The sequence below is a fragment of the Pempheris klunzingeri genome, chromosome 14 (genome assembly GCF_042242105.1).
Source record: "Pempheris klunzingeri isolate RE-2024b chromosome 14, fPemKlu1.hap1, whole genome shotgun sequence".
Taxonomy (NCBI): domain Eukaryota; kingdom Metazoa; phylum Chordata; class Actinopteri; order Acropomatiformes; family Pempheridae; genus Pempheris; species Pempheris klunzingeri.
This window is the reverse complement of record NC_092025.1, coordinates 11,165,888-11,191,729: the sequence shown is the minus strand read 5'-3', so window position 1 is coordinate 11,191,729 and position 25,842 is coordinate 11,165,888. Positions and strand designations below refer to the sequence as shown.

The following is a 25,842-nucleotide window of genomic DNA, read 5'->3' as shown; positions in this document are numbered from 1 at the left end:
CAGATTATGGCCTGTTTGGTGCCTGCCGGTGTGATTTCCACCTCAACCCTTCCGCATTTTCCTGCTGCTCTCGGGCTGTGACGTGTCGTGCTGACGGCGGCCTCGGAGCTGGAGGAGCGGGGGGCTGTAGCATGACAAGATCTGGCTCCAGACGTCCTGCTTTGCTTGCAGCAGAGCTCCAGAAACAACCCCTAACCCCTCCTTCTCTGCTCCTCTCCGGCCCGCCCAAATAACACAAAATTCCCGACTGAATCCTGCCCGAGTCTGGGGGAACCAGGCGGCCTGGGAAGCCGAGGAGCGGACGGAGGCCATCCCTGCAGCATAAATCTGGTACGCGGGTCTTTTTTTTACACATGGGGTCGCCCGTTTGCAGAACAATGTTTGCATTTGTGCGTGTCCGCGCCTCTTTTGTTTTAGCACGCATGTGGTATTTTAATTTATTTCTTTATTCTCGCCGAGAGGCCGCAAAGGGTTGGGCCTTTTCTTCTCGGGCCTTTATAGAGGCCGTAATTGGTGGTTCAGGCCTATCCGGTTAGCTAGCCTGCCTGCTAAAAGGAGCGGGGTTTTTGTTTTCGCCAGTAGTCGTTGGCTAACTTATTTTGTAAGCGATTATAAAAGTCACTGTACCGTTTAGCCATCAGTAGATGCGTAATAAACATTTTCTCAATGCCGAGGGGTATTTTTAATTAGTGTTAATATTAGCATTCGCTCAGACAGTAAGCTAACAAAATGGCGGACGCTGGTGTGATTAAAAACGGTTGTAGAAAACGAGTGTGTGTGTGTGTGTGTGTGTGTTTAGCCTCCTCCAGCTAACAGGCTGCCACAGAGCTGCACCAGTGTGCACCCAAAGCAACCTTGCTCCTTTTTATCATATTTTGTCCCACTGTATGTGTGCCGGTGCAGGCAGCTGTTCTTGATTGTGTGTTTTGGCCGCGGCGGTCGGACTTTTCGTGTGTTATCAGTGCTAAAGCTAACGCTGCTCCAGTGGTCAGATGGAGACATCACCGATAATCACCTCGTCGGGGTTTTACATTGAGTCTCAGTCTTTGCATGAATAAGCAGCTAAGTTAGTCTGATCACCCAGATGGCTTTTAACACGTTAGCGGCATCTTCCAGCACACTGATGCGCCGTATTGTGCGCCACATCTCTGCACACCGTTGTCATCATTTTCCACCTGGAGGTGGGGGATGGTACATTCAGTGAAAATTAAATGGCACCCGGCTGCACAGTCCACACCACTGTTTACATCTCTGCATCCCCCCTGTGTATGTTTGTGTGTGAGATTTTGACAGGGAGAGGTGTTAGCCGCATATTGCTTCACCTTCATCTCCAGGATGACAGTAGCACCAACTGGGCTGAAATATTAGTGTGATTTTGGTGTAGTGATGCAGTCAAGGCAATTATGCCACTAGGCACTTCACTTGCTGTCCTTCGCTGCAGACACAAGCCAACACTGCAAGAATCTAGCCTCTTATAGTGATTTTATCGATTATAGAGTGTTTTCCCTCCGATAACTCACTCAGTTTGCCAGCAAGACGTGACTTCTTTCCAATGCAGTTTTCATGTCAAGTATTGTGTGTAATTATGCGAACAAAATGTCAAAACAACTGAAGCTGATCACAGAGAAAGTTTGCAGCAGGTGACTACAACAAATGAGATATACAGCAGATAGTACAGCTTCAAAAATAACACACTTTACACATGTATTCTTTAAACAGTAATGATACAGGTAAATGTGTCTTAATATGAAAGAGACTTGTTTCTGTAGTTTCTATGCTAGTGCTGATCGACTGAATGAGTACAGTGAAGTGTGAGTTGGTCCTTTGACATCTTTTGGTGCTTGACAGTTATCAATACATGGTGTGACAGTTTTGGTCACTGCCAAAGAAATACTGAGGTTTGAAACCCATTCCTTTTTCTAGTAAAACGTGCCAAGTATGCACAAAGTCCACGGAAACAAATACATACATGATTTACTGCATTATACCTTAATATCAGTGTTTTAAGTTTGGCTATGTATAAGCTGTAAGGCCGATACTCAGGCTGCATTATGTGTGCAGCTCCAGGCCAGTGGTCTCCCTATCATGTGAATCTCATAATGTCAAATTACCAACGCACATACGTTTTTCGTCAACAAGCAAAGGGTAAAATGTTAATTGTGGCTATTTCTGGGCACATCTGGAAAAGAAGTAACTTGATTCTGTTTAGGTTAACAGACAATGTGAGAATCGGGATTGATGGTCTGCATCATCTGATTATCTGATAAAATTCAGATTGTTTGACATCACATTAATGACAGCAAACGCACATGATCTTTGCTCGAGTGCAGGTTCAGTTGCTCGAGGTTAACAATTGTAGCACCCGCATCACAAGAAAAAACAGTACACATCGCTCTATATTATGCAATTAATACACTGTGTGAAAAAATGGTAAGCATTGTACTGAAAAGAATTTCATGTACATGTATCAAGATAAATTAAGATGTTGTGACGAGCTGATTTAAGTTACTGAGTAAGAGCATGACAATAATAATAACTAACCTATAAATCATTGACATTTCTGAGGTTTTTAAGCTTTGTACTCAACACCAAAGATCTAAGCTTTCTATCATTTGCTTTCAGCTCTCCAGTAACAGATGCAGTGCGAGGACAATGGATGAGGATGTCACCAGGCTTGCCATACATTCTGAAGAGCCTAAAATAATATTACACGGATCGGGTAATTGGCCATGCTCCTATTACTGTTTGCTTTTATTTACACAAAGTATGTATGTGGAGTTCTTATAAACATGGTAGTTATTGGGTATTTCAAGAAGCAGTGTTCTTTGGTTAGCCAGACAACCTAATAAAATCTTGCATAAGCAATAATAAAATGACATAAGGGTTATTCAGAGCGAGATGTTATCATACTACTGTAATATAAACAGCTATGTCAGTCAGAAATCAGTAGCAACATTCAGTGTGCTATATAAAACATCCACACGCAATAAACCTTTGCTGTTTGGTTAACTGGGTAATCCTGCTCCTTCCAGATGAGGGTGGTGCCGGCGGGCAGGAGTTTGTTGTGGAGCTTCAAGAGACAGTGTTGGTGTCAGAAGGTGAGGGAGAAGGCATGGCAGTTCACAGATTTGCCCCAGACGAGCTAGTCATCCAGGATGCTGTTGAGGATGTGGTTTCTGAGTATGTGCACTGCGATGAAGATGAAGATGTCGCTGTAGAGACCTGCGTGATGGCACTGGAGGGCGAGGAGGAAGGTGTTGCCATGGGAGACATCCCTGAAGACGGGTTGGACCCAGAGCAGCAGGAGGACGACCAAGATGGCTGTGGAGACTATCTCATGATATCCTGTAAGTTTACTGCGCTGCTGTGCTGGGATTGGATTCAATTGTGCCATTGCCCTTCTGTAGAAAACATACAGAGACCCCATTTACACAAAGTCACTTCATGTGTCTCGGCCTGATTGGATAACTATCAGATCTCAAAAGAGTTGCGGTCAAAATGCATAGTTTAAGCATTCATGATGGGTTGAAATGCAGCACCTTCTGAGGTGGTTTTAGCATTCTTGCCAGATGTTGAGAAGGTGTAAATGTATCAGTCTCTCTTAAACTCAAACATATTCTTTACTCTTCCTATAGTGTAACTATCTGTCTGGAAATAACCACTCGCTGCCCAATTTTTTTTATACATCTGTCTTCTGTCCCAATAGCGGCAGCTAAAGTTACACCAAAAGTAGCCAATTCATTCATGTGCCTATGTTAGCTTAAGGATAGGTGCTTAACCCATTGTTTTAAGTTATTCTTTGTCTGGCATCTTTTGGGAGTTATCATTTTCAGGTGCATTACTAACGTCTTCTGGACTGGGGAAGCACTGACCCTGATTTAGCCCAAAAAAATCAAGACAGATTTCAGCCAGATTTGTGGCCAACAGAGGAACATTTAGCGTAAACAATGAGACTTGTGACACTTTGCATGCTAAATCTCAACTGTGGCTACTACTACTGTGCAGCTCCAATGTTTTATTATTATTATTATGTTCAATTATTTTATACAGTAAAATGTCACATTTTAAACACCCCTGGTAAATATTCACATAATTAGCACATGCAGCCAGTTTCCCTCCATTCTTCAATAATTACAGCAATTATTATGCAGCGCTGACTGCCCCACGGTACACTTTCCTTGTCTAACAATCGCAAAGTGGTAATTGGTAGTTCTATGACTAATGACACATAAGTCCAAAGGGTGTTTAAGATGAAATTGTAGAATATACACTTTGATTACTGGCAGTCTTGATAAACCTGCTACTTCTAAACCAATTGTTTTGAAGGTAATCAATGGAACTAGACCAGAGAATTAACTGGAAAATCCAGACAAGCTTATACAAAAATTTAAATTGAATTAATTGTAATTGGTTTGATAGACTTTATAGATACATTGAATGGTAAGATGAAATCCAAGCTGCATCTTCACTAAGCATAAATCGTGTTGATGATTTTAGCATTCATAATGTCAGGATTCACACAGTCACCAGCTCCTGGCTGTCAGACCTCACACACTTGCACATCCTAAAGGAAATATGATGTGTTTTCCCCTTTGCTAGTGGATGAAGCTGGTAAAATGGTGTCTGAGGATGGAACAGAGGTGACGGTGGAGGGAGCTGTGGAGGACCAGGAAGTGGAGAAGGATGAGGATGGACAGGAGGTGATAAAGGTGTACATCTTCAAAGCTGATTCTGGGGAGGACGACATGGGTGAGTAGCAGTAAAGCTTCAACGTCTGTTAGGAATAATGACAGGGTTCAAATTATAGCCTGACTATCAGTGATAGCCACAAAATGATTGGAACATTTTGTTTCTATTTTGCAGGAGAATCGGTTGACATCAGCGATGGAGACACGGAGAGTGTGGCGTTAACGGAGTCTTCAGGCCAAACGCTGAGAGAGAAGATGGTCTACATGTCTGTGGGGGATTCTCATCACAATCAAGGAAACCATGGTGAGTCATCTAGATGTAACGATGTAACTGTCATAAAACTAAACGTCACTAGTTGTTTGGTTTTGTACATGTTGGGCTCATCTACAGGTGGGTCCAAGGTGACTGATGAGGTTTATATGGAGGTGGTGGTAGGAGGGGAAGAACCAGTAACTCACGACCGCTCGTATGACAGCGTGTCTCTAAGCAAGGACTTCATGCCTGTGGCCTGGGCAGCTGCTTATGGTCAGCACCCCCTGTCTATTAAATTGCTTTTAAAACAACACTGGAAGCCTGTGCATCAACCACGTCTCTGAGTGTCTTGGCTTAAGCTTAACAGGTGCTGCTTTTGTTTGGATTTGTGTTGAAGACACTCTATCGGTTTCACAGGTGCCGAGGATAGCGAGAGCTGTGAAAACCGAAACGGTGCAGCCAGCGCACTGCTGCACATTGATGAATCAGACGGGGTTGATGAAATCAACCGACAGCGCAACAAAAACAAGAGACGCTCGGAGCCTCGCCAGGTACAGACAGGTAAGAGCAACACAAAGTTGGACAAAGAGGTTGCCTTCATAGGCCAGTATTCAATGTAAATGGTAAATGTTCTCTCTTTCATGAAAAGAAGGCCTTTAGATCAGAGCTACTACAGTAGAGCTGGGCAGGGCTCAGCAGTAGCAGAAAGGATGCATTATGGATGAAACTATAACTGTATTATTTTCATAATTGATAGGTTGATAATATTTTTATTTACTTGATTAGTACCAAATGTATAATATATGTGATCAGAGCTCAACAGGAGTAACAAGAAGTAGCAATGATACCAAATATTGCTGGTTGCACCAAGTAGTCCATCAGCTTATGTATCGGTGCGTGTTAACCCGTTTCTCTTCAGCTCCTGTGTGACCTGTTAAACTGCTGAGGCTTCTGTCCCTTGCACAGACTCATCAGCAGTTTATTGTACCTCAGCTCTTGGACATGTGGACGAGTACTTTAAAATTCATCTATATGTTAGCCTTCAACAGGATTTGGTCCTTTTCATAAAGAAAGCATCCACTGTGAAGTGAAGCAAAAATAAAACCTGCTCTAAAGTTGTAGATTTCAAAATCCCCATGCTAGAATTTATGAAAGAGTTTCGATAAAGGGATCCATCAAACCAGGACCTTGGTGCACCATGGTAAAGAAAAATCCATTTGCTCTGTTCTACTGCTAAAAATGTTTAGTTAACTGGTTTGTCTGGTCCATAAAACAGACCCAACATGGGGCTCAGGTCTCTCTCTCCTGCACTGGGTCAGGTCTGTAATATCCAAGTCAAAAATGGGTTGGTAAACACATATTTAAAAAAATTAGCAGGCCCAATTCAAACAAATTTAATGGGCCCATTAGGGTTCCGCTCCATCATTTTGGACCTGTGAAGACCTCTACGGCTCAGTATGTTACAAAACACCTCTACTCTTTCTGTTGCCTTATAAGGATCAAGGATTGACAATGTGTAGCTGCTTATTTGATTTGTTGGTTATTGGTTATCATTTTTAAAGGATTTAAACACCAAAATGGAAGCTAAGATGAGGAAAAGTTAACCTGACAAATAAAGCTATGGCCATGTTGTCATTTCTGCCTCCCTCTTGTCATTTTTCTCTCTAGCCATCATCATCGGTCCATATGGGCAGCCTCTGACGGTTTACCCCTGCATGCTTTGCGGCAAAAAATTCAAGTCTCGAGGTTTCCTGAAACGCCACACCAAGAATCACCACCAGGATGTTTTGACGAGGAAAAAGTACCAATGTACAGACTGTGAGTTCACCACCAACAAGAAAGCCAGCCTCCACAACCACATGGAGGTGCACGCTTTGAGCAGCAAGGCCCCCTTCGAGTGTGAAATGTGTGGCAAGGAGTTCCACCAGCAGGCGGCGCTGTTCTCTCACAGACTGCAGCACCATCACAGAGAGCCCAAGAACCAGCTGCCTCCACCGCCCACCAAGATGCATAAATGCAAGTTCTGTGACTATGAGACCGCCGAGCAAGGACTGCTCAATCGGCACTTGTTGGCTGTTCACAGCAAAAGCTTCCCCCACATTTGTGTGGAATGTGGAAAAGGCTTTCGTCACCCTTCGGAGTTGAAGAAACACATGCGCACACACACGGGTGAGAAACCCTACTCCTGCCTGTACTGCGACTACAAGTCTGCCGATTCGTCTAATCTCAAGACACACATCAAGACTAAGCATAGCAAAGAGATGCCATACAAATGTGAGCGCTGTTTCCAGACCTTTGCAGAGGAGGAGGAGTTAATGCAGCATGGATTAACGCATGAGGAGAATAAGACCCACCATTGTGCCCACTGTGATCACAAAAGTTCCAACTCCAGTGACCTGAAACGCCATATCATATCTGTTCACACCAAGGACTATCCACACAAATGTGCCATCTGTGGTAAAGGCTTCCACCGCCCGTCTGAACTGAAGAAGCACTCAGTAGCCCACCGCACCAAGAAACTCCATCAGTGCCGACACTGCAACTTTAAAATTGCAGACCCTTTTGTTCTCAGTCGTCATATCTTGTCTGTCCACACAAAGGAGCAACAGGCCTCTCCAGAAAAGAGTGAGAGTAAGAGGACAGAGACGCACACTTCTGTTGTGACACCTAAAAAGTCTGCACCTAGCGGGTCCAGCGCCTCTGGCCCTCCTGGCAGAGTCAGTGCAGCCAGCTTAGCCAGCAGTGTGACTGTAGTTATTGGCAAAGGACAAAAAGAACGGAGAATTTACCAGTGCCAGTACTGTGACTACAGCACCGGTGACGCTTCGGGTTTCAAGCGACACGTGATTTCCATTCACACGAAGGACTATCCGCACCGCTGCGAGATCTGTTCAAAAGGCTTCCGACGGCCCTCGGAGAAGAACCAGCATATCATGCGCCACCACAAGGACGTGGTGCAGGCAGAGTGACTCTGACTGAGCCAAATACTGTGCCACAACATAGAACAATGAAGCAACCATCACACCCCAGTCACTGCACCATCAGCACGGCACCATTCACATTGAAATAATGCTGCGTGTGTGCGTGCTGCACTTAGTCCGTTCTGTTGTTTTGCTCTTTTTTGATCCTCAGCCTAATGTTTGTTCAGAAATGTATACACATGTACATAACGTTAACGCTCTGTCCGAGTTAGCAACAGAACCCCTCCGTAGACTTGCACTTTGAACTGCATGTCCCTTGCTGGTGACAGTGTGCATGGCAGATTGTGCAGATGTCTCTCTGTAGATAAACATTTTTTAATTTTGCAGGCAGCAATCAGTTGTCAATCACAATGGTCCTAATTATTTGTCTCAACTGAAGTGTAATTTGAAAACATTTGCGTCATTTTGTCAAAATGTACTAAACACAGCAGTATGAATTAGCATCCTGTTTCCAGTAGCACTTACCATCATTGGTAAAGATCATGAGAAATGCAGTAAGTTTTGTGTGTGTGGGTGCATGTGTGCGCTCTATGACTGGAGTCACTTTCAGGGACACACATCTGACTTAAGACCAGTTGACAGCTTGTCCACTTTCAGAAAAAAAGCCGTGTCCACACTTAGTAAAACACTTATTTTGGGTCAGTGGTATGAGTTAGACTTAGGCTGAGGGAGGTTGAGGTTAGTGTTGGGGTAAGTCTCCAGGAAGTTGATGTAAGTCTTTGTAAATACCCCTAAAGTGACTCAAGTGAACCTGTACGTGTGAGTGTTTGTGAGAGAGAGGAAGAGTGAATGACATACAAAGCATCTGTTGTGCTTCCTGGTGCTCTAACCCCACCACTCTGTAACATAGTGCTTTTTGTTGTGTTGACAAAAACACAAGGCTGGTTCGCCACAGCACCCGGAGAAAAGAAACAATCATTCTTGGCGTTGTACACAGGAGTCTACGGTCATGGAATTAACACAAAATACACAGTGAAATAGTGGATGTGTCGTGGTAGTGAATAAAAGTTCACATATGCACCTATATCACGATCACCCCATCGCTTGATTATCATATGCCTGTCCGATATTTAAGTTTCCAGTCAGTAGGTGTGCTGTAACTTCAGAACTAGTGCCCAAAGCAGGAGAGATGAAGCCCTGACTTACAGTATTTTAATCCATGAATGCTACCTGGGGAGCTAAATCCCATCAATTTGAGCAAGCAGTTTTTTGTGATGAAGAAAATGTCTGTTTTCAACTAATGACAAGCTGTTCAGACAGATTCTTTTCCTTTGAACAAACTTGTTTTCTATTTCGATTTGAACCGACATGAAATCTGTTAAATTGCAGAAAAAGCATCAGTATGATACCGATGTTAGGCTGGGTTAAAAAAAAAAGTTCACATCAGTGTCCTAATATAATTGTCTGGTCTAAGTAGGAATCATACAGTGCTTCTGGTGCTGCTGTCATGAAACTATGGACTGAACTCTTTCTTTTTTTTGCCCACACAGATGTACTTTTGCCAGTAGAAAGGGAAAATGTATGTCTTATTAGATGCAACTTCAGAAGACAGGTGCTGGTGGTGTACTTGTACTATGGCTTTTTACATTTTTGTTATCGCCTGTGATTATTTCTGTTTTTATATTTATTTCATTTACAAGTTGTTGTATAGTTAAGTGTAACTAGACTTCTATGGGACGTAAATTATTGTTTTGTATACAAAACTGTACAAAGCGTGTAGATGTAAACACTTGATAAAAAGGAAATCTGAACTGTGTTGTTATGGATGTACTTCAACGTATTTGTTAAAAAAGGTAATAAAAGCAAAGTATTTTAGCCGTTTATCTGCCCACATTGTTAAAGTCCCCCTTCGCTCCAAGATGTGCTTTTCTCATGGTTGCTTCACTTGGATGTTTCACCTTTCGTCAGCAGGACGAGGAAACTTTCTCTGCTCACCTTAAAGCTGAGTTTAAAGGTGCCCTGTGAAGTTCTCTCGTAAGGAGTTGTTTTCTATCACACTGTTCTGATGTGTGTACTTCCTCATAAGACATTTAGGAGGCTGATATTTCTGAAATGTTTGAAACCTGCTCTGCTTTACATCCGTGCACACTAGCTTGCAGTTTTCTCTGCCTTTGTATGAGTGTTACTGCCAGCTGTAGATTATTGGAAACCAATAGGAGTGTTTATCATGTCACCTCTGTGCACAGGCGTCCTTGTGTGGCAGCAGCTTTATTCTTCCATGGCCTTGTGTCTGCGTGGGGGGGGGCTCCACAGCAGCACTACAGGTCTAACACACAATGGGGAGGCTTTAAGAAGCACGTGTACAAGCATGATTACGAAACATCACCGCTAGTTAGGAAGTTACATATGTCTGAAATTTGCGATGTGGAAACATGAAGCCTCCGGTGGACGCACACTGAGAGGAAGTAGAAGACATTTATGGTCCAGCAGTTAAAGGTAGAATGAGTATGAATATGTAAAGTCATACTCTCAAGTTATCCCTCTTAATCATCACCTATAAAGTGCTGGGTGGTGTCTGTATCAGCAGAGACCCCGCTGTCCTCTGCCTCTATTATTTTCCTCTATTGTTTTAGTGTTCAGGACTTTTCTTGGCATCACTCTCTGGCCAGTAACGGCGCTCAGGCCAAATCATAACCATGCATCCAATAGGAAATTAGAAAAATGGTGGGAAAAAGCAAAACTAATGAGGTGAAATACCAAGTTTAAACGTGTAAAATTAACATTTGCTTATTTATAGATTATGGATTTTTTTAAAGAGAACTAATAGGTAGTTTTTTAAGACTCAAAATAATTAGCTGAACTTTAATGTGAAAGAACAAACAAACACATTTTTGGAAGCAGACCATTTTATGTGTCTCAAAACATGTCTGAAGATGATCTGTACAACTGCAGGTAGATAAAAGTAATGTATGTTGAAACAAGGATTTTTGTAATGTTCAGTGGTATTAGGAGCTACTCCTTATACATTATTTGAAAAACAAGAGTAAATCAACTGGAAAAAAAAAAGGTTATTGTCTCCGTTCATGGCAGTGACCTCTGTAGATGTAGAATATTCACAACAAAGTCCTCAGACAGCATCAGCGACAGGATGACCGGGGCAGGAAATTAGGCCGCTGGGCACTCGGCTAAAGAAAGAGTAAGGTGATTAGTTCATAACATCACTCTTAATCACAGTGTTTTTTGCATAAAACATCTCTATTGATATAAAAAAGTACCATTTTTGGGAAGGAAAGCAATATTTTCAGGCAGGACGCCCGTCTCCAAGGAGAACTGCCTGAACTTCTCCAGCACATCAGGGCTGAGGTCCAGTCCACGGCCGTATAGTTTGTTGACAACCGTGAGATCGTTCCCTTTGGTCTTAACGGTGTGAATGAGGGCGTGCTCGTCATACTTCACATCAACCATGCACATGTTGTTCACATTACCCCAGCCTGAAGGAGGAGGGACAGCAAAACAGGTCATGTGAGAGCAGAAATACTGTGGATGGAGGTGACAGTATGTACATATGTGAGTCTGTAGGGTGGAGGGGCGGGGGGGTGCACTCACGTTCGCTGGTGTATGTGAACTTTCCAGGCACATCGGTCTTCTTGGCCAGGTTGTTCATTCTCCAGCAAGAGCCATCAGAGCTGCAAAAAAACATGGTCATCATTGCCACCCAACCTCCTCTTACAAAAAATGAAATCTGCTTCCTCCCTGTCCGCGCTCTCACACTCACTTGAGACTGGCGTACGACATGTCCAGATCCCCATCTGCATTTGGGGTGAAAATGGCCGTGCCCACCTTCATGCTGTCTCTGTGGCTGACAAACCACTGGGCGTTAGTGGCAAATCCGATCAGGTACCACTTCCCTGCCATCTGTGGACACACATATATAGTGTCAAAACAAAACCCGTCACATATTATTACAATAACACTCAATGAGTGTGGTTTAAGAAACAACCAGGTTTTTCTTTTTCCATAAATGTTTGCAGAAATGTGGGAAATACACAGCTAATTCAACTACACAGCTGTTTAAATCCATTTTACAAAGCAGGCAGCGGGTGTGAAACAAACCTACAACATCAGTCAAAGTCAAACTCTCCTTGTCTTACTTATTTTAGCTCATCTTATTTATGCTTGGCAATGTAATAATCCTGTCACACGTCCTGAAAGAACCAGCACAATCCTCCCTCCGCCAGATGCTCAGGCTGCAGCTGACCCATTTGCGAGGAGGAATTAAACAAACGGCGTCAATCAATATCGTGACACAAATAAAAAGTGATAAAAACCCAGTGACGGTGTCTTACCCCTTGTGCGGTGAAGTCAGCCTGGGGTACGACCTCAGAGGAAGCCGTCATGGAGCAGAGCACGGCCCCCAGCACTGCGAGCAGTAAAGTCATAGCTGACGGTCAGTCGCAGAAACCAGGATGGAGAAGAGCGTGGGTGGAGATCTGGAGGTCTGTTGTTGAAGTTCTGCCTGACAACCCTTTATATAGTGGAGGGTGAGATTACCTTTTACCTCCCAGCACACACACACATATGCACACACACACACACACACACACACACACACACACAAACCCTGGAGCTGGGATGGGTTCAAACACGTGAAGCTTCAGACAAACACATACGGTTTTACAGCCACAAGGTGGAACAGGGCAGAACTCAGTCAACCATGTGAGATCTGAATGATTACAGCAGCGCAGCAGACAAGCAGGCAGGAGAAACACAAGAAACAACTAAATCTAAACAAGTGGGTAGAGATTATATCCCCGAGTGTCACGTAGTTAGAGTTGGAAATCGCTGTGTTTGATAATGTGGCGACATTTTGCAGCCTCCTATTCGTGAGCATAAGCTGTAAAAGCACAGTAACCAAAAGTGGTAAACAAAGCAGCGGCTGCCCTCCAGTGCTTTCTGTGGCAGAGACGACAGAATCAAATTCATCCGTCAGCAGTTGCAATAGTAAAACACAGAGACAACACAAATGCCCTTGGCAGATTGGATTCCTAATGCATGCATCGCCGCGTGGTGGGCTGAAATGCTTTTCTGGGAGACTACGGCGTCTCTTTTATGGGTTTAAAGTCTGTAAATACTTTCCTCTGCTCATCAGTCTCAAACGTACACAAAAGACTGAACACAGTGAGTGAAAATAACAACTTATTCACAGCGAATAAGAGAACTGCTCTCATATTGGGTTTAAAAAAGTGGAGCCTGGCGTTTCCAACATTAATAATCCCCCAATCTCACCCTTTTGTAGCTGTTCTGGAGCTTTTGACTGTGCCACATGATCTTCCTCAGCAGATATAACTGGAGTATTAAATCACTCTGGAAGAATGTAAATAAACTGGAATATGATTTCACTTCACCTGCTGAGGAAGGTCATGCGATGTGATTGAAAATACCAGAACAGCTACCACAAAGGACCTTGAAGTGAAATTGTGTCTTCAACCTCTATCACATTGTTTGACCAAAGTGAGAATCTAATCACAAGAGAATCTTTTTTTTATTTTTTTTGTATGTTAAAAATGTGAAACATTAAGAGTCGACTCCGTCAGCCTTTATCTGTCCAACACTGTCGTAAAGTTAAAGATCTCAGTACTTGTACCACGACTGCTCTGCACAAAAAAACAGGTAATTCTGATCTTAACGTCACTTTTAAGTAGGTTGGTCGCAAGCCTGAGCTCTCGACTTTCTACAAAACCCAGGAGTGACGATGAGGGGATGGATTAGCGTGATGAGTTGTGACGTGCAGTCAGGTGCAGGCAGATTCATGCTACACATTCATGCACAGATCCCTCCAACCTGCATACCTCGCCAGTTTAAACAGGCATGCCTTTTGCCCTGAGAAAACAAATATTCAAACTAATGCTATGCCAGAAAAGTATTCTACATTTACAGACTTATAAGGACAGGCTCCTACAAAACAGAGCAGGTGCAGTAATCTACATGTGCACATTTAGCAGTATTTGCCCTACGCGCTTAATACGCATTTGCACGAGCTTGTGGAGGGGCCCTGCAAATGATCTACTGTCGCATGGAGGCTCCTCTCAAAACATTTTGGGACAGGTTTGGGAGAGCAGAGGTCGATCTGTTCCCCTGATTAGCGCGGAGGGTTTAGCAGTTATTCTGGATGCGAGAGCGTGTCGTGGTTTCCCACAATGATCCAGCTGCATGTGTGAATGTTCATCAATCCACATATTTCTCATATATTGTATTTGGGTATTTACAGGATATTGTCATCGGTAATTCAGAACCTATTAAACTTAATTGAATCCCTACCAAGACATTGGAAACCTCTTTCCTATGCACAATAGTTTGTTTTGTGTCCTCAAGACAACTGTTTCATCATCTTATAGGAGGGATTACAGATAGATGTTTATAATAGTTTTTCAGTTCCTCTCATATCGTCAACGCCTCATAGTTTTTGATTTTTTTTCTTTGTTGTTTCAGATCATTTTGAATCGTACGACTGCTGTTAAGTTTTGGCTTGTTTCTGTCGTTTTCCTGCCAACATGTCTGTCATCCAAGAGTTGTATCATCTGTATTTTTCAACACACAAGGTCGAATTGCTATCTACTACTTAAAAGAACAAAGCAGACACTATTTATTACACACTCACAGTTATAATGCTGCACTATTAACGGAAACCAGTGGGCAGATGAGCAGCCAAAAAACTGACAGATAAGCAACCGCATTGCCAAATTCTTCTGGGTGCAAACAAGTTCATCACAGTTCACGCAGCTTATCAAATGCAGACTGACATGAGACATCCAGTATTGATTAAACATTATAAATTGTCATTAAATATGTTATTTGTAGTTTTGTTTAATAGTTTTTGGGCTCCAGGCACAGTAAGGAGGATCCCCAAAGAAAATCTGGCCCCCTGTTGTCCAGATTATTTACATTCACACAAAAGACTGATTTATTCAAACAGATTTACAAAAACTGAAAATAGCTGCAAATGTTCTCTGTCAGAAAGTTAGTATCTCTGGTGTGGTGAAAACGAGTTCATGCCATGTTGGCAAAAAAGAGAAAAAAAAGAGATATCCTCCAGTTATTCCAACAGAAGTACGACGGCATTGATCTTGAGAGGTGTAACTTTGGCTCAACACCCAGATATGAAGTGTACGTGTGAATGGCAGCACTTTATCTGATGAATAACTGAAGCTTCATATGTGACTGCTCAGGCCATCAATAAGACTGTAAATCACCACAGAGAAAATATTTTGTTAGCAGCTCATCGCCCAAAGCTGTAACACTGAACACTGAAATATCTGTCCTGTGTGCCAAGGAGCTCCAAGGCATACACACACACACACACACACACACACACACACACACACACAGTACATACATACAGTATGTACTGTATCGACTGTACCTTTATTGAGGACAAGACAAAAAGGGAAGATGAATCTATGTAGGTGGATAACGTAAATCTTCACACTATTTTGCCGCAATACATTTTATTCTGGTTAATAGAAAATGCAAAGAATGAACTACAGAGGCGTGCAGAGTCAGGGACATCCTTTTAATTACTTCTCAAAATATATCATTCTTTAAAAGCCTTTTATTATTTCCAACATTTCTTTCCTGTTTTACTATTACTGTGTATTTTGTCTTTATCATTGTGGCTTTTATTCCATTTTATTTTTCATATATGATTGTGTTTGTTCTTGTCCTGAAATATTTTCTTACTGGTTCAACCATGTGAAGCATTTTATAACTAAGTTTTGAAAAGTGCTGTATAAATAAAGTTTATTATTAAAACGTTACTACTTACTGCTTTAGTGTTTGGCCTCATGGTGTCACCAGAGGAAAGGGCATGGATTCACTACAGTCAAGAGGGTTGGACGTCGTGGGAGTTTGATGTGCTGAATCTGCTGTTTAGATCGTGAGATTTCTTGTGGATAAAGTTGACACATTTACATGAGCAGAGTGAAGGTGTGAAATGTCACAGTGACTTACTTAAAAGTAAGACTCACTTCAAATATTCGAAAATCACATTGTAGGATTTTTAATGAATTAATTGGTAAATTCCTCGGTAAAATAAGTATTTGGTCACCTACAAACAAGCAAGATTTCTGGCTCTCACAGACCTGTAACTTCTTCTTTAAGAGGCTCCTCTGTCCTCCACTCGTTACCTGTATTAATGGCACCTGTTTGAACTCGTTATCAGTATAAAAAACACCTGTCCACAACCTCAAACAGTCACACTCCAAACTCCACTATGGCCAAGACCAAAGAGCTGTCAAAGGACACCAGAAACAAAATTGTAGACCTGCACCAGGCTGGGAAGACTGAATCTGCAATAGGTAAGCAGCTTGGTGTGAAGAAATCAACTGTGGGAGCAATTATTAGAAAATGGAAGACATACAAGACCACTGATAATCTCCCTCCATCTGGGGCTCCACGCAAGATCTCACCCCGTGGGGTCAAAATGATCACAAGAACGGTGAGCAAAAATCCCAGAACCACACGGGGGGACCTAGTGAATGACCTGCTGAGAGCTGGGACCAAAGTAACAAAGGCTACCATCAGTAACACACTACGCCACCAGGGACTCAAATCCTGCAGTGCCAGACGTGTCCCCCTGCTTAAGCCAGTACATGTCCAGGCCCGTCTGAAGTTTGCTTGAGAGCATTTGGATGATCCAGAAGAGGATTGGGAGAATGTCATATGGTCAGATGAAACCAAAATAGAACTTTTTGGTAAAAACTCAACTTGTCATGTTTGGAGGAGAAAGAATGCTGAGTTGCATCCAAAGAACACCATACCCACTGTGAAGCATGGGGGTGGAAACATCATGCTTTGGGGCTGTTTTTCTGCAAAGGGACCAGGACGACTGATCCGTGTAAAGGAAAGAATGAATGGGGCCGTGTATCGTGAGATTTTGAGCGAAAACCTCCTTCCATCAGCAAGGGCACTGAAGATGAAATGTGGCTGGGTCTTTCAGCATGACAATGATCCCAAACACACCGCCCGGGCAATGAAGGAGTGGCTTTGTAAGAAGCATTTCAAGGTCCTGGAGTGGCCTAGCCAGTCTCCAGATCTCAACCCCATAGAAAATCTTTGGAGGGAGTTGAAAGTCCGTGTTGCCCAGCGACAGCCCCAAAACATCACTGCTCTAGAGGAGATCTGCATGGAGGAATGGGCCAAAATACCAGCAACAGTGTGTGAAAACCTTGTGAAGACTTACAGAAAACGTTTGACCTCTGTCATTGCCAACAAAGGGTATATAACAAAGTATTGAGATGAACTTTTGTTATTGACCAAATACTTATTTTCCACCATAATTTGCAAATAAATTCTTTAAAAATCAGACAATGTGATTTTCTGGATTTTTTTTTCTCATTCTGTCTCTCATAGTTGAGGTATACCCATGATGAAAATTACAGGCCTCTCTCATCTTTTTAAGTGGGAAAACTTGCACAATTGGTGGCTGACTAAATACTTTTTTGCCCCACTGTATGTCCATTCTTTGATTTGTGAGAGCTTGCACTTAAAACAATAGTAATATTATTAAATTAATATACACTGAAGAGGATAACCAGCGAGACTCTGCAAAGGTTATGATTTACTGAGGGTGGCGCTAGAGGAGAGACCATTCGTGCCAACTGATGGACTCCAGGGCCACTGTTAGGGGTATAAGGGTGGGTGAGGAGGCCAATAAACAAATCAGTTGAGGGATTTTAAAGGAGGAAATATATTGATTTAAACAGTTTAATCGATGGCTCCACCCAAGATGTGCATTATGAGAGCTGATGATGGGAAATAATAGGAAGTGTATTGAGTTTGCATGCATTTTTTAGCTTGCTATGTGTATTATGCTACATAAAAGTGAATAGATTTACTTGTACACATACATTACAGTGATGTAAAAATTCACTATCTGTAAGCGAATATTCACAGACACGAGCCCTGTATGCATTAAAACGAGCGGAGTAAAAGCAGCACCACTGGCACTTTGAGACAGCGATGGACGAGAGCCATTAGATTTAAAAAGAAATCAATAACACAGAGCGCTGCAGAGAAGAATATTAAGTAAATACAGGAAACACAAAGATTGCATCAGTCATAACAGCAAAGATGACTGAAGCTGCCCTGGGGAGTTATGACCCCACCACTGAGTCACAGGGGTCAGACGCAGCGCTCGCTTTGTCTGTGCCAGTTTTTTATGCCTGCTTTGTTCAATCTGATGCTGAATGAATGTCTCACATTAGGTTTTATAGCTGGGATACATATAATATCCCCAGCATGTCCCCGGGATTCCTTCCAGTTTTCTGACCTCCATCCTCTCATTCATGGACACACAAATATTCCAGTTTTTTTTTCTTAATTTCAGTTTTTAATTGCCATGCAGTCAAAAAGATTTTGACCAGCATCCAGAGAAAATAAGCACAGTAACATGGCAGTGCCTGCAGCCTTATGCCTGTAGTTTATTTCCTCAAATGGACAATTGTTCAACAAATTTCAGCCCCAAAACCAAAGCAGTGAACATGAGCATCTTGATATTCCCCTCCATCGTATTATAGAGTTAACGCACTTACAGAGTTAACCTTAGAAACGCATGATGGAGTTCTTCACACATGCTGCATTAAGAGTCTGTTATCATGATGTTACTTCAGAGTGGAAAGAGAAACTAGACCAAGTCAGTGAGGCTGGAGCGAGGAGACACCGAGACATCTGCCATCGTGAGGAACTCAACCCAGTTCTGACAGAAGCCACGTGAATACTCTCCCGTGACGATGACGAGTCCCCACAGGCGCCTCTGGCCCGTTTTGTTCCTCAGAGCCAGCTGAGACTCCCGCTCCGTCACGTTGAAGCTGATGTTCAGAACTTGTGTCACCAACAGGTAGAGCAGTCCACCTGTGACAATGCTGCTGTACCAAGCACAGGTGAAGCAAAGTGCCGTGCTGCGAACGTAAAGAAAGAGTAAAAATAGCAGCAATCAGATAAAACGCTTGAAATGCATCTAAAAGTACAACATTTTAAACCTTCTTTAAGCAGGCTTTTCTGGGCTACTCAGTATGTTTACAATTAAAGTTTGGCTTGTTGCTTTCCAAAAAACATTTGTAAGACACTAATTTTGGACTTTGGACTTTGTGCTTTCAGTTGTTTTGAACTATGAACAGCTTCTATAGATAGTTGTGAGTCTATAATTTCAATTAATTACAACTGACAAACCTGTTAAAAGTGATCAAATGTTAAAAATGTTAAATGTCCTTGTCAGTGCTATTTATCTTTAATGATTTTCACTAATATTCATTCATCCATTTTAATATTACTTTCAGGAATTTTCAATGTTAATGTTGATTTATCTACTCTTAGATTTAGTAGTATAGTCACCAGTAGCTGTACCTAGACTGACTGTAGACGCCGGGGCAGTAGAGGAGGGCCGTCACTAGATACTGCCGAGGACACAGGCTGCAAAGCACCAGACTGATCCCGTACAGAGAGGTCAGCATGAACACAGAGAGGGTCAGCAGGAAACAGCGGTGGTTTGCCTGTCCAACACAGCTGTTTATCCTACAACACCTCAACACACACACACACACACACACACACACACACAAAATGAGGTAACAATCAGAGCAGCGACACACAGTCTGATAGTTTGGCTCCATATAGCTACTGTAATGATGCAAAAGTAGATTTTTACGTTTTTTTTAAAGTTAACATTTGAATTTGGATCATATTATTTCATAATCATGTCAAGAGTAAACAGCAAAAAGAACTAAGTGAACTCAGCATGAAAATATTCTTTATAATGTATTAGACTTAATCACTGATACATGCACAAAAAATGCTGTTTGTTGGCAGTATGCATGTTTTTGCCTATTTTTAGATGTCAAGCTCACACAAATTCAAGTTATTAGGGACCAGATATTAAAGTGTGCAAGTAAAACTTAATTTGAACCTTCCCCTTTTTCTTCGTTTTTCTACTGTGGAACAAATCAAGATGTACATAGAGTCTTTGCTGGAAATAATGATTGCTGGTATGTAATTGCAGGGCAGTTAACGAATCAATCATACTTCCATATCCATTTCCATAGTCTCCTATGAATGCACACTCGACCCACCAGATGCAGTGGTGGTCCAGTCGCTGGACACAGGATCCACAGGTTCTGCAGTGTCCGGCCCGTGGGGGCCGCATTATTTTGCACACAGGACATTCGCTCCATTTGGATGCCAGGGCTTCTTTTGTTGACCCTGAGGAGGATGCTGATGATTGGACAGACCCATTCAGATGTGTGGAGTCCTTGTTAGCCTGCTGATCGTGACTGTGGGCTTCTTCTTGGGACGTGATTACAAATCCTGGGCCTCTCTTGGTTTGAATAAGGAAGAGGACGGTGAGGATCATCCCAGTGGTCACAGTACACAGCTGCAGCTGGCTGACGTCCCCACGCGGCAAAATCTCTGTGATGAAGAGGTAATACATGTAGAACAGGGAGTACAGAGAAAGAGTGAGGAAGAAGAGGGTGCGCCTCCTCTTTTTGTGCGTGGCGTAGTAGTACCACAGCACCAGGCCGGGCAGAGCTGTCAGGATGATGATGCCCAGCAGGTAGTGCAGCGCTGCGACCTGCAGCAGGAGCGGTAGCAGCACCAGGGCCGGGATCATGGAGATCTCCAGGTTGCCGATCATGGCCCCGAGTACAGGAGACTGACATCCACTTTTAAGTGGTCTGTCTCTCAGCCACCTACAGAGAACAACCGTCATGGAGTCATAAATCTCCTTTCATTGGTGAAAAGTAACAATAATAATAATAATATAATAATAATAGTAATATTTTTAAGTGCACTCTGAAATCAGTGAAGTAGTTTTTGAAAGGTAAGATTTACGCTGTAGCTTCCATCAAGTTAATGGCATAATAAGGAAGAAATTAGGTTTTCTTTTTTACTTTGCGAGGAAATCTCAAGGAAAGTTTCATGATAAGGGCCAGACTAATGCTTAAATGGGCCCCAGCAGAATAATAAACTGTGGGGCCCATGTCTCCCGCTCTCTGTGTGTTGAATATGCATTACTTAATAATAATCCATTTTTTTGCAGTAACTCGATAAAGCATACATAATATGCAACATGTAAGCTCAGCAAAAACTAAAATAATATTTGCTAGTCACGCTGGTCTCTCCGAAATCTAGACGAGAAGATTGATCAGATTCTCGTGTCCATCAGTTAAAGGTTCAGTGTGAAGGATTTAGGGGGTAGAGGTATTCGTAAAGATGGAATATAGTATTCATAAATATGTTTTCAGTAGTGTGTGACAGATTGTATTTTGGCCATCTTAGAATATGTACTTTTTATCTACAAAGGTAGGGGCCCTCGTTCACGGAGTCCGCCATATTGCATTGCCATGTTTCTACAGCAGCCTAGAACAGACAAACAGGGCTTTGGCATTGAAGTGGCAGGTTGAAAATGGTGGCTCTAATGCACTGGTTGGAGGATAAAGAAGAGGAAAGAGGAGAAATGCCATTTTGTGTTGTGACAAACTGAAGATCATACTTAATATTTAGCACACGAAAGAGAGCGAACTTGGGCCAACATAGCTTCTCGAAGGGAAGGGTGAGACATGGGGTATTTAGTGGTTAAGATTTGCAATCTCTCCGCTAGACGCCATTAAATCCTTCACACTAGTCCTTTGAATAGAAATTTGCTGCCAGGACACAGTTAGCTCAGCTTAGCACACAAACAAGGGGGAAAAAGTTTGACTTCCTGGGCGTAAATTATCCTGATCTTCTGCAGAGTTGGGCCCATAGAGCATGTGTGTTAGCATCTTGGGTCTGCTGAGCCGGTTCACCCTTCACTAACGGGGATAAAATGATGAAAATGAGAATGACTCCTCTAGACTTTTCAAGTATTATCGGACCGAATGGATCAAATTTATTCAAAGTCATTTTGCAATAAAAATGTATCCGCTGATTTTTTTCACAATGTGAGTCTATGGAAATAAGTCTTTTGGGGGCTAACAGGATCACGTGGTGGACTTCACCACTTCAGGCTTGGGACTAGCTGTTTCCCTCTTTGTGCTAAGCTAGTTAACCAGCTGCTTCCTAGCTTCATATTTCACTGACAGACACGAGAGTGACATCACACTCCTCTTTAAGTCCCTGACAGAGAACTGTGTCACTTCATTTTATAATGTGCTTTTGTATTACCTACAAGTTTGTGATTAATCAAACTAACAAAAATCAATGAGCAGTCTTTGCCAATGTACCCAGTTTGTCTCTTGCTTACCATACATACTAAAGGGACTTTTCCTTAAAGCAGCCTTTAACAGAGATGCTGAACCAAGTAGGCCTACTTTTTTTTTTTTTTATCTTTATTTTTTACATTTGAGTCAATCAAAACTAGGCTTCTTTTGCTTTCCAGTGCACTACTTCAGTATATTCTACTCAATACTGACCCTTTTCTTTAAGCGCTTCCTACCTGTTAAAGGCTTCATCCAGATCTTCACAGTCACAGCAGCATCCGTACTGGTCAATATCACACTCACAGCAACACATAGGATCATCTGGCTCTGGAGGCTTTAACTTCTCCCATTTCATTATGGCTTGCTAAAGATGACTGTGTCGCTTACAAGCTGTCATTTCAACACAAGAGGCTGTCATTTTAAAATGCCTGAACCGTGAACTACAGTTACAGCACATTGGTGAAGGGGAAATAAACTAGGTGACTCATTGCTGCGGAACATAAAAAAAGGAAACACCACAATCAGTAACAATCCTGGGCATTATTCTGCAATTAGTATCTTAACACACACTCACAGTATGCAACAAGCACAAGCACACACACACAAATATAAACATCTGACCCTAACTCACTGACTCTCCCTTAATTGTTTCTTCCCGTCTGATAAGCAATGGTGACAAATTCAGACCCTGGAGTAAATCTAATTCCAGGTAAGATTGTGGGAACACTGATCATGATTATTTAACATGACGCACACACCCAAAAACACACATATGACTGCAATAGTGAGTCCAAGATTAGCAGAAATAATGCTATTAGTACTTTTACTGCTTATATTGATATGAATAAATATAATGTTTTCTAGAAATACTCTGTAATCATGTAAAAACAGTCAGATTCATGAAGCATCAGAGTACAGAGTGTTATACAGGTTACACTAACTCATGCTGGACTCAACCTGTATCTGTCGCTTACTACAAGACCATCTGTGTGTTATGAAAATGTATCATTTCTAAAATCAGAGGATTCTCAATCCCCAAGAGCTTCTAATATAATTTGTTGAAACAAGGCCACTGTGTCCACAGGGACAAACTATCTGGGCCAGCAGACCCAAGTCCTCAACACTCAGACATGTACTTGAGTTATTGTCAGTGTGAGTTATTCTTTTAGTTTGGTTTTTAACTCGGGTTACAGCTTTGTTATGCGGAGGCTGACATGGAATTAACAGAAAATATATTACATTTCAGTCAGCTTTTGTCTTTAGTTTTCTGTGTTATTCAGTGACAATTCCATATTTAACTCTACAGCCAAATGTAGTAGATTATACTATTAGATGTCATTTAATTTCTAGGCAAATCTACCTTCACAAAGCCAAGATAAACCTGTTTTCTGTTTAAGCTTACCTTTTGTCTCCACAACAAAAATACAAAACCATCAACACATGTGGGCTGAAATGCCAGATTTACTCTCTCCAGGTAAAGGTTGCGCGGTCTTCAGCAAATGATGAAGGGGCAGATGATGACCCCTTGTCACCAAGCTTCTTCTGGGAATGACTGAGGGGGAAAAAAACGGAAACAACAGCCGACTTTCTCATCAGTCATTTGTGTTGAAAAAGGAAATTGGCATGTTTCTGCTCTGGTGGGGCCGCGGCGACACCGTATCAGTGCAGTGAGATGGTTTTCACTCCTCGGATTCCCACGGTGGAAGAGTCCCAACAGAACGCCGCTTGGATTCCTCCTGACAAGTGGCTTAATATTGAGTTGCATCTACCAGCTCACTTCCCCTCTTCCTCACATGTCGTTAAATAGTTCACAAGTTGTTCTCTAGCATAGCCTACTTCTACTCCACAGCTTTTATCAGTGACCATTTCAACTAGCGTGCTTGGTAAATATAGGCGCCACCTCAAACCAGGAGCCTGTCATGCCTCTGTCTACAGCTGACGGGCTACGCTGAGGTGTTCAAAGGCTTCAACAGCAGCCCTGACAATCCACACTGAGCCGGGCCGGAGTGTGTATGAGAAGCATGACAGGCACTCATAGATGAGAGAGTGAGCGATGATCCACGGGGCAGCTCCACCCTCTGGGATCACATTTCCTCCCACAAGCAACCTGGCGTCGCTGCTCACACACAGAAAACTCTGGAAGTGTGTGTGTGTGTGTGTGTGTGAGATCTGAGGAAAAACCAGGGGTCTCGTGTGTTGCTGCTAATATGAACATGTTTTTATACATTGCACTCAATTCAGTTCAATTCAATTGGTTTTATTGGCATTAAAGTTTTAGGAACAGTGTTGCCAAAGCCCATTAATTTGGACATTGAACAATAATTGGAACACTAATATGTAATTATCCAGGGGCAGCAGTTTTAGCAGAGATGCCCAAACTTGTAATTATAATATAATATGTAATTAGTTAAATAATATTTACATTATGTACAGCACGTCCAATATCTATATCCTGTACATTTTAAGAGATCACATCACATGTGTGTGACAATGTGGTAAGTGAACCCTGCAGGGAAGTTTTCTTTTCTCTTGCCCCCGTGCAGAGAGGTAGAGCACAGGGTCAAATACAAACCAGCTCCCCTGCATGTGCCAGGAATTTGGCTTCAGATTCTTGCTCATGAACACTTCAGCAGAGAGCCCGTTTGCCAACACCGGCGCTTGAATCCAGCCCTCGCTCTGCTTAAGAACAACGGCTCAGAGAACTGGGAAAACACTCAGAGTAGTCAGAGACATGCAGTAATTACGAGACTCATCTTTTTGCTGACGTAAGAGATAAGTTTGTCAATAAGTACGTGAAAGAGAACTTGGTTATTCTACTGTCCCTGAAGTGGACAGGCGATTGGTGAGCGCTAGAAATGGCCACACGAACGTGAGAACCTGTCACTTTCACTTTCACATGAGCAAACCCATATATAGTTTATTTAATGTGTTCTGTACACACACACACACACACACACACACACACACACACACACACACTGCCCGTCAGCCATTACAAATTAAAGGATGAGAGAAAGAAAGACAGATGTGTTATAAGATAGAGGCGGGAATGCTCTGAGATCACTGCAGCCTCTTAATGTCCACATTAGTGTGGGTCTGGATGGACTGAATCAATGCAGAGAAAAAGATGCTGCTCTTGCTCCTGTGGGTTATGCTTCCATTAGTCTTGATGGAGCCCGGAACCTGAGATACAGGCCTAATCTATTTTGGAGGAACTGATGCTGTACCAAGAGTACCAAGAGCACAACGCTGGATACCACACATCAGCAAATACTAACTCTGATGAGCATGATGAGGGAATGTAGGGGTAAGTAGTGTGTAGTAGTACCACTAAATGTTTTTTTGGGTTTTTTTTTTGCCGTCATATGTGATGAATCTGGCCCTTTTCCTCTCCTCTTTCCCGTACACGTATGTATCATATCGCTCAATGTTTTAGTAGAGTAGCATTGCTTCAGTGTCCTCCTGTAAAACAGCAGCATCTTCCTTGCAGATGAGACAGGAAGCCGTTGATTAAACTCCATGAACCTTACAGTCTGTGCTCCAGGTCAACCTTAGGTTTAGAGAGAACCAATTAGGTCTCCAACTTTCTGACAAAGTTCAGACAGTTTGCCTTATTGATTTTCCTATTTTCTGATGTGTGTGTGTGTGCTTTTCACTGATTTCAGGCGGCCAGGACTTGTTGGAAAAAGGCCTCTGCGCACCAATGAAAGTGTAGCAACACTTGAATCAAAATGTGATGACGAGTTCAG

The 25,842-nt window shown here is 42.5% G+C and overlaps 2 protein-coding genes across 5 annotated transcripts; one reads left to right on the top strand and one right to left on the bottom strand.

The window, feature by feature from the left end:
• The first annotated feature begins 36 nt into the window (after positions 1-36).
• LOC139212990 (zinc finger X-chromosomal protein) lies at positions 37-9,737 on the top strand. 3 transcript variants are annotated; one of them, XM_070843586.1, is made up of 9 exons: positions 37-330; positions 2,623-2,719; positions 3,033-3,098; positions 3,219-3,347; positions 4,600-4,749; positions 4,864-4,992; positions 5,080-5,214; positions 5,359-5,502; positions 6,610-9,737. In XM_070843586.1, exons 2-9 carry the CDS (start codon positions 2,653-2,655, stop codon positions 7,908-7,910), a joined length of 2,121 nt encoding a protein of 706 aa, XP_070699687.1. In that variant the 5' UTR covers positions 37-330; positions 2,623-2,652; the 3' UTR covers positions 7,911-9,737. The 3 variants fall into 3 exon arrangements, with proteins under 3 accessions (XP_070699687.1, XP_070699686.1, XP_070699688.1); XM_070843585.1 differs by having other exon boundaries at positions 3,033-3,347; XM_070843587.1 differs by lacking the exon at positions 5,080-5,214 and having other exon boundaries at positions 38-330; positions 3,033-3,347.
• A 1,048-nt stretch (positions 9,738-10,785) lies between these two features.
• On the bottom strand, positions 10,786-24,077 carry LOC139212927 (palmitoyltransferase ZDHHC23-A). 2 transcript variants are annotated; one of them, XM_070843503.1, is made up of 9 exons: positions 23,496-24,077; positions 22,330-22,483; positions 19,985-20,602; positions 19,263-19,430; positions 18,580-18,817; positions 11,638-11,777; positions 11,469-11,548; positions 11,138-11,353; positions 10,786-11,047 (listed from the first exon to the last, which is right to left on the bottom strand). In XM_070843503.1, exons 2-9 carry the CDS (start codon positions 22,446-22,448, stop codon positions 11,028-11,030), a joined length of 1,599 nt encoding a protein of 532 aa, XP_070699604.1. In that variant the 5' UTR covers positions 22,449-22,483; positions 23,496-24,077; the 3' UTR covers positions 10,786-11,027. The 2 variants fall into 2 exon arrangements, with proteins under 2 accessions (XP_070699604.1, XP_070699603.1); XM_070843502.1 differs by lacking the exons at positions 18,580-18,817; positions 19,263-19,430; positions 19,985-20,602; positions 22,330-22,483; positions 23,496-24,077 and adding an exon at positions 12,209-12,346.
• Positions 24,078-25,842: the final 1,765 nt, after the last annotated feature.